Source organism: Entamoeba nuttalli, assembly GCF_000257125.1.
Source record: "Entamoeba nuttalli P19 unplaced genomic scaffold asmbl_3529, whole genome shotgun sequence".
NCBI lineage: Eukaryota > Evosea > Mastigamoebida > Endamoebidae > Entamoeba > Entamoeba nuttalli.
Genome location: NW_008576148.1, coordinates 1 through 8,866, shown reverse-complemented (window position 1 = coordinate 8,866; position 8,866 = coordinate 1). Strand labels below are relative to the sequence as shown.

Here is an 8,866-nt window from a genome sequence, read left to right as displayed (position 1 = left end):
AAAAAAAATATTTCTTTTAACAGAAGAAGATTAATAAAAACAAAATAATTTGAACATCCTTTTGTTACGAAGTAAACTCAATATTATAATACAGTATTTATTAATTGAAATATGTTATTAATCACGGCATAAATTAAAAATTATTTAATGACATTGTAGAATATATTAAAGTATTAAACCTACAAAAAAGAAAATGTATATTAATATTATTTTAAAAACAAGAGATAAAAGAAAAAACCTTAGAAGTTTTTTGATATAAAAATTAAAAAAGAACTAAAAAAAGAATAACAAAAACCAATTGAAGATGAGTGAGTTGGTATCCTTATTTGCACCTGAACCAATCAAATTAATGATTGATCCAACACGGTACGTAATAATTCCACGACCAATTACTATTCAGTTTCATAAATTAAAATCATATTTTCAAAAAGATCCGATTGCTACATTTCAGGTTGTTGCTTCATTAGTTAGAGAACAAAGAAGAGAAGAAGCACAAAAATTTCTTTTAGAAATAATGACAAATAGTTCATTATCACAATTAAGTCAAACAATAGAACGACATTTTTATATAATAATTGCATCATTAAATGCGTATACAGGAAATGAACAAAATAACAAAATATGTCATGAATATCTTGAGAAATCAAAACGATTTGGAGATAATGAATTTGCTGAATGTATTTATGGATTTAATGCATTTTATTCTAAAAAACCATGTAAAGATTACTTTAAACGTGCATTAGAAATAAATAAAAATTATGCACCAGCATTAATTGGTCTTGCATTATGTGAATTAAAAGATCATAAAGATGGAGTTGCATTATCTTATTTTATTCAAGCACTTAAAAAACAACCAACAAATGTAAGTATTAGATGTGGTATTGGTAGAATATATTATTCTCAAAAAGAAATTAAATTAGCAATTCGATGTTATGAAAGTGCATTGGTTCTTGATAATATTTGTATGGATGCATTAATTAATCTTTCAAGAATATATTGGGATATTAGAACTCCACAAACAGTTAAAAGAGCATTAGAATTAGCTAATAGAGCATTAATGATTGATAATAAATGTGCACCAGCAGCAATAGTACTTTGTGAAGCAGCAATGAAATGTAATAATTATAAAGTAGTTTCAGAATTTGCAAATATTGCAATAAATTATGGAAATGAGCAAGAAAAGATTTATGGACATTTTACTTTAGGAAGAATTGCACATCAAAAACAAGATTTTGTAAAAGCAAAAGAAGAATATAATATTGGTTATTTGTCTGATACTAAATGTATGTTCCCTGCATTACATTATAGAATGGCACAAGTTTTATTTAGAGAAAAAAATTATATTCAAGTAGAAAAGATTTTAATGAATTGTTTAAAATATAACGGCGGTGATTTTGATGTTTTAAAATTACTTGGATTTACTGAATTAAAACTTAATAAAATTAATGAAACGATTGAATATTTGGAAAAAGCTTCTGTTTTTAAAGTTGATTATACAATTGAATTAATTGTTTCTTCTTTGTTAGAAGAAAAACAACCAAAAAAAGCGTTAGAACATTATCAAAGAATTAATGAAATTAATAGTACTGTAGAAGTACTTAATAATATGGGGTGTTGCTATTATTTTATTCAAGAATTAATTAAAAGTAAAGAATGTTTTGAAAAAGCATTAAATATGGATAAAGGTAGTGAATTAAGGACAACACTTCTTTTTAATAAAGGAAGAGTATTAGAAGAAATGAAATTATGGGATGAAGCAAATAAATGTTATCAGGAAATTATTAAAGAAAGTCCATGGTATTTTGATGCAAGAATCAGAAGATGTTATCATTTATGGGATGAAAAACAATATAATTTAGCATCACAAGAATTAGTTCAAACAATTATTAATTTTCCTAATTGTGAAGATGCTAAATTATTATTGGGAGAAATGTTATGTCAACAAGGTAAAATTGATGACGCTTTTAAAATATTTAATTCAGTAACAAATCATAATAGAACAAATCTATATGCTTTCTTAGCTCTTGCAAGAGTAATGGCGAAGTATGGTAGACAAGACCCTAAACAACAACTTGAAGCTGTTAAATTATATGGAAAAATTCTTAATGCTGACCCAACTAATGTATTAGCTTTAGGAGGTTTAGCTTTAACTACTGCTGAAAGAAAAGATAATTCATCTAATCCAATTCCATTTAATGTTATAATAGAAAGTCTTCAAAGAGTAAATGATGTTTGTCCATCTTATGAAGTTATGTTTTCTATGGGAACATGTTATTATAATGCTCATAATATTCAGATGGCTAAATCTATATTTGAAAGTACACTTAATCAATATGGTGAACAAGTAGAAGTATTAAATGGATTAGCTCAATGTGAGTTTATGTTAAATAGATATAAAGAGGCATTAGAACACCTTGAAAGAGCATTAAAAATTGAGCCAGTTTCACAAATTGTATATAACTATCAATTAGTTGCTTCTTGTTATTTAGAAGAACAAAAACAAAAGAAGAAGTTATATAAAGAAGAAAATGAACAATTAAGACAAAGTGTTATTGGTTATTTACAACAATTTAATAATTTAAAGTATAAAATGAAAACATTTGAAGAGAATTGGAAAAATTTAATTGAACAAGCAAGAAAAGACCAAGAAGAAAAACAAAGACTCATTAAAGAACATGAAGAACAAAGGAAAAGGAAAATTGAAGAAGAAAATCAGAGAAAAAAAGAAGAAGAAGAAAAAGAACAACAACGAAGAATGGAAGAGAAGAAAATGATAATTGAAAAAACAAAGAAAGAACAAGAAATGATTGGTAAAAGGATTGAAGAAAGATTAAAAGATGTTGAAGAAAATACAACAGAAAAGAAAAAGAAAGAAGATAGAAAAGAAAAGAAAGAAAGAAAAAGAAAAGTTCTTGAAGAAGAAGAAGTTGATGAAGAAAATAAAGTTTCTTATAAAAGAAAAGAACGAGTGAATGAAAAGAAAATGGAAGAAGAAAACAAAGAAGATAATATTGAAGAAAAGAAAGAAAATCATTCAATAGAACAAAGTGATGATGTAGTTTCCCTTTAATGAAACAATTCATTCGTTTATTTTTGTCTTTGTTATTTATTTCTATTGTATTTACTATTATTTTTCTTTCACCCTAATTAATTATCTGAACATAGTTGGAAGGGAAATATCCTTTTATTCCATTTAATTCACCAAACCACCACAACCCATCTTTCCTTAGTAAATCAATCATATCTCCTCTTTTAAATGATAACTCAAGAATATCAGTAGAATAATAGTCAAATAAACAAAGAACTTTAGATGAATTGGGAGGTTGGTATTGAATCAATGGAAATAATTTTTTAGAAGGACAAGGAGGTATTGGTTTTTTAAGTTGTTGGTTTATTTGGTCTGTATGAAAACAATCTAAACTAGACCAATTTCCATAGTTTTTGAATTGTTGGGAGTATGTAGAAGGATAGATAGCAACTTGTCTTCCACAAAAAGAAGATCTCTTTCTTACTTGTCTATTTTCTGGAGAAGAATTATTACTAATTGAAGTATACATATTATTTGAATGAGTCATAGACTCTTTGTCTTCTGGAATAAGTTGACTTGGGTTGAATATTTGGTAATTTATTTGGTTATTAAATATACTAAAATTGAAGTATTGTTTTGAATAAAAGTCTGCAAAAATTGTAGTCATAATCCTGGTCAGCTGTTCAACAGAATTATCTATATTGTTTAATAATTGATTTAAATCAAATACTAATTCATCCCTAAGTTTTTCGTATTTATTTTTGGAATCTTCTAACTTTGTCATAACATTAGTTTGTTGTTCATTTTCTTTAATACGATCCATATCTATTCTTCTTTTGTGACATTCTTGTATTTTTTTATCTATCATTTTAAATTGTTTTAAATATTCTTTTAGAGGTGTTATAACCTCATTCATTACTCTTTTTTCCATTTTTGTTATTTCTTTTTTGTTTAATTGAAATGTTTTCTGAAGAGAGTTTAATGTATTAGTTAAAGAATTAACGTCATTTTTCCCTTCAACATAAATTTTTCTTAAAGAACAAAAAATTTTTTCTGTTTGTTTATTTTCACAGAAATAGTATTGACAAATTTTTCTTACTTTAGCTAAGAAGTGGCGACACTTTTTTTCTTTTAAAAAGAGTTGTTCTTTTAAAAAAGAAAGTTCATTGTCTTTAGTTTTATTTTCAAGTCCGAGATGTATTTTAATTTGAAATTGTTTTCTTTCTATTCCTTTGAGTATTCCACTTAAGCTCATTAATCTTTCCTTCTAATTATTAGTTAAAGTTGTAACTTTTATTATCATCTTTTCATTTATCAATCTAAGAAATAATACATTTTAAGATTAACGAAAAATAAAAAAATTGATAATACAACTCAAAACGAAAAAGAAAGAATGTCTAATCATGACACACAAATTGAAATGAAAGAACAACCAATTGTTCCTCAAGTTGATACTCAAACGCTTCAAACAGAAAATCAAAATATGGAAAATACATTAAGAAATACAACAGAGGTAAATACAAATAAAAAAGAAATTGTACCATTACTTCAAGTTATTAATATTACGTTTATTTCAGCTGGATTTCTTGTTTTTTTGTTATTAGCAGTTGGTTGTTTTGTTATTAGTGTTTTTGTACCAGTTCCATATAAAACAAATGAAGCATCAGTTTGGAAATGTCATTGTACTGAAGATACATTATATCATAAAGAGTGTTGTGATGGAGTTAATTTAATGGAAACAAAATCATTAGATATTCAAGTAGGACCATTTACTTTACTTAATGAAGAATTTAGATTAGAAGGACTTTTTAAAAACTTAAAAACAGACCAATATATTGGAGGAGAGATAGACTTTTTAATTGATATTAATGGAATAGATACAATGGGAAAAAGTGAAAAATTAGTTGAGCAATATCCAATAGATATAAGATTTGATTGTAAGAAAGATGATTATAGTTGTAATAAATTTACATTTTTTAAATACAAATTATTAGTATATGAATATTATAATATAACAATGAGTATTAGCCACACTACATTTGACTCAAATCAATTAGGAGATTTAATCTTATCATTAAGAACTGTTAATCATAAATATAATTTTTATGAAATTGGATGGAGATTTGTGTTTATTATATTATCTTGTATTGTTATGGGACTTTTTACTTTTGTTAGTAGAAAATATGTTTATAGAAATTGGCCTGTTGAAAACAAATTAACATTTTTATTATTGTTTGTATTAATTTTATTTAATAACCCATTTTTTACTTATGAATATGTATTTGCTTCTACACTGTTTGTTTTTTGGAAAATTATTATCAGTTCTATATTTTGTGTGTTTGTTGTGTTTTATGTTCTTGTTATATTTGAAGCATTACGTAAACCAATATCTTGGAGAAAAAATATTAATTTTTGGATTGGAAGAATACTGTTCTTTTGTGCATTTATGTTAGTTATATTAATTACATTACTTTATAATACAACTTATTCTATAACTGATATTAATTACAAACCTTTAAAAGATATTCCAAATATTGTTTTTTGTGTTGCTGACATTATTTTTGCTGTTATTTATTTTATTTGGTTATGTTTTTCTGTTATTCGTTCCTTTAGTGAAGCTAAAAGAGTTGGTAATACAAAAAGAATTTATACTTTTGGAATATTGGTTATAACGTCAGTTATTATATTTGTTCTTCTTCTTGTTGTTGCTTTTTTCCTTGGATTTGAAAATAGTGCCACAACTTATTTATCAACTTTATCATATGGTAATTTGTTTATTTGGTTATTATCCATTTTTTATATTCCAAAACCAACTCGTCCAAGTTTGTTTTTGTTTCTTTTTAAAATGAAATTCATTGAATTTAATATTAATTTGTTTTAGTTTGGGACAAAGCAAAAACTATTCTTGTTGAACAAGATGACATTGCTCAATACAAACAATTACCTGAAGATATTGTTGATGAAACTATAGTCAATACCCCTCGTTCTGGTTCTAGTGATATTGAATAACAATAATTTACTTTTTTTGCTTTTAATAACATAATTTATCCTAAAAGATTTAGTTTTGTTTCTTTTTTTTTTCTCCATCAATTCTTTTGTTTCTTTCTTTCTTTTTGTTTGGTTTAGTTTATGAATTATACCTTGTTTTCTATTCTTAAACAACTGTTAGAACTTTATCTCTTCATATAATTATGCTTTTTAGTGCTAACGTATTAACTTACTTAAATGAAAGAAGTTATGGAATTAACAATGATTATCTTCCTATTGTAAGTGCTATTTGTAAATCTGATTCTTCAGATATTTCACATGAATTCGTTAGCGCTATTATTAATTATTGTGTCTTTGAAGACTCAAGTGAATTAACAAATATTACTCAACAATTTTGTGAATATTGCATTATTGGAAATAAAACACTTGATCGTCTTTTTTCAATATTCGGGTTAGTATTTCAACCAATAAAAATGGTATTATTTAATGATAAAAATGAATTGTTTGGTGTTAAACGTAATTTTCTCATTCTTTTAAACTTTTTTGTGAAAACAGGTCATTTTAATGATCAAATGGTAGAAGATGAAAGATTTATTTATAATATTTTTGAATTATTAAAATTTGATGAATTATTCGTTAATACTTCTGTTTTATTAGAAACTCTTCTTGACAAAAGAAGTGATGTTATTGATATAACTATTCTTCCATTTCTCTTTGATTCATTAAACAAATCTTATCTTCATTTAGGAGTATTTTTATCAGTGATGAATTATCTTATTCATACTAGTTCAGAAGATGAACATGTTATTGAAAAGAATATACATTGTTTTGTTGAACATGGGTTCATCCAAAAAGTTATTTCATTACTTTCATTATCTACACTTGATCTTGCGATTATTTATCTCCTTCAAAATGGTTGCATTGATGAAGATGATCAACTTATTTCTTCATTTAATGAACATTGTCCATTAGAAATTGAAACATATCCAGACATTGATATTATATTTAAAGATATTCAAGGTACTTATGCAGCTGATATTGTTTCAAATATTCTTTTTGTATTATCATCAATTATAGATAAGTTAGATGATGAATCACAACTTATGACTATGAAAAATATTAGAATTGATGATGTTGTTTATGGACTATATGAGTCTATTGATGTCGAGACTTTACCTCCAAATTATTCTGGATCATCTGAGAATGTCTTTCATTCATTATTTTCTCAATTTCTTAGATTTGTATCAGTACTTTCATCAAAATTATTAGTTGGAAAAGGGAATGGCAGTGAAATGATTAATTCAATGATCAGTGACATAGGAAACGATGAAATAGACCATTCTTTTCTTATTCCTTTAATTACTTCAATTGAAATTATTTCAAGAGGTTGTAATGTAAAACAAAGAGAAGTTATTGGAACAGAAAGAGGATTGATTGGAATATTAGTTAGTATGATTATGGACAAGTCTATAGAAATAAAAGCTTCTCATATTATTTATGATCTTCTTGGTGTACTTATTAGAAGAAGTTCAACAAACACACTCACTCTTATTTCTAATATCCAATTTCCACTTGAAACACTTTTCGATAAATGCTCCAATTATTGTGTAGAAACTAGTGTTTTCTTTAGAAATTTAATATTAAACATTATTGTTGATAAAATTGAATTGGGAACTGAACAAAAAATAAAGGATAAAACAGAAGCTAGTATAAGAAATGCTATACCAACTTTTTTTAAAAAGACTATTGAATTTATCAATAGAGAAGGAATTACTTCATATACAACTTGTTGTATGAACACTTCAATTATAATTCTTGGAATTTATTCAACAAATATGCAAGAAATTTACCAGCAATGGAAGAATAAAAAAGAATTAGAAAAAGAAGTTGAAAAAGTGAGAGTTTTGTTTGTGAAGAAGTATTACAACGCAAATAGAATAAAAAAGTTATGTGATGCAACAGCAACATCAAAACAATTATGGGAATCTGGATTAAATACACCAGTTATCGAAGACTAATTGAAATAGTTTCTTATTATTTCATCCCCGCTACTTTATTCTATAAAATTACTATTATTTGAATTAAGAATAATAACATCTATTCTTTCGTTATAGTTGAAGTGATTGAGAATTTTTGAGACAACCAATAATAATTTAATTATCAACATCGAGTTAATATAAAAGAAGTGCTTGTCTAAAGAATAAAAGTATTTAATTGTTGTTCATAATTTTATAATCAAAATAAATTTGTTTAACTTATCAATGCATACCATTTAATATGTTTATTATTTTTTAAATTTATTCGATGATTAATGAAAATATTATCTGTCATGACACGTATCAATAATTTTAGTAACAACTTTGGTTACTGAGTTGTTTATGTTTTTGGATATTAAATTGTTATTACAATAAGTAATAAAAATAAAAAGAAATAAATTTTCTTCAAGTCTGGCTGATATTCTCTTCATATTTTATTTATGTTTTTTTTTTCATTTTTACCAAAAATTTTATTGATATATTCTAGTATTTATTAATTTTATGAGTTATTGAATATTATTTATATTTATTTACTCCAAATACTAGTGATATAAACCATATAATTTATTATTATTATAAATTACTTATTAAAAGATAATTTAAATACTTTTGTTAATAGTTATGAAGTATTTGTAATGATGTGCGATAAAAATTATTTGGAGTTCACTGTATTTATAACTGATTTGTAATTTTCAATATAAATAAAATGATGATACTTATTTTGCATTTATATTATCAATTATATTATGAATTAAAATTATTTTAAATATACAATATATAATAATCGTGTTATTATTTTTATTTTATTATTGAA

The 8,866-nt window shown here is 24.6% G+C and overlaps 4 protein-coding genes across 4 annotated transcripts; 3 read left to right on the top strand and 1 right to left on the bottom strand.

The window, feature by feature from the left end:
• Positions 1–304: 304 nt before the first annotated feature.
• On the top strand, positions 305–3,070 carry ENU1_072090 (TPR repeat protein; the record flags this gene model as incomplete). Its single annotated transcript, XM_008858448.1, has 1 exon — positions 305–3,070. One exon carries the CDS (start codon positions 305–307, stop codon positions 3,068–3,070), a length of 2,766 nt encoding a protein of 921 aa, XP_008856670.1.
• A 73-nt stretch (positions 3,071–3,143) lies between these two features.
• Positions 3,144–3,959, bottom strand: ENU1_072080 (SH3 domain containing protein; the record flags this gene model as incomplete). The annotated part of the gene is made up of 1 exon (XM_008858447.1): positions 3,144–3,959. The coding sequence occupies one exon, from the start codon at positions 3,957–3,959 to the stop codon at positions 3,144–3,146; it is 816 nt and encodes a 271-aa protein (XP_008856669.1).
• Positions 3,960–4,421: 462 nt separating this feature from the next.
• ENU1_072070 (hypothetical protein) lies at positions 4,422–6,037 on the top strand (the record flags this gene model as incomplete). The annotated part of the gene is made up of 2 exons (XM_008858446.1): positions 4,422–5,850; positions 5,910–6,037. 2 exons carry the CDS (start codon positions 4,422–4,424, stop codon positions 6,035–6,037), a joined length of 1,557 nt encoding a protein of 518 aa, XP_008856668.1.
• Positions 6,038–6,219: 182 nt separating this feature from the next.
• Positions 6,220–8,034, top strand: ENU1_072060 (hypothetical protein; the record flags this gene model as incomplete). The annotated part of the gene is made up of 1 exon (XM_008858445.1): positions 6,220–8,034. One exon carries the CDS (start codon positions 6,220–6,222, stop codon positions 8,032–8,034), a length of 1,815 nt encoding a protein of 604 aa, XP_008856667.1.
• Between the last annotated feature and the right edge of the window lie 832 nt (positions 8,035–8,866).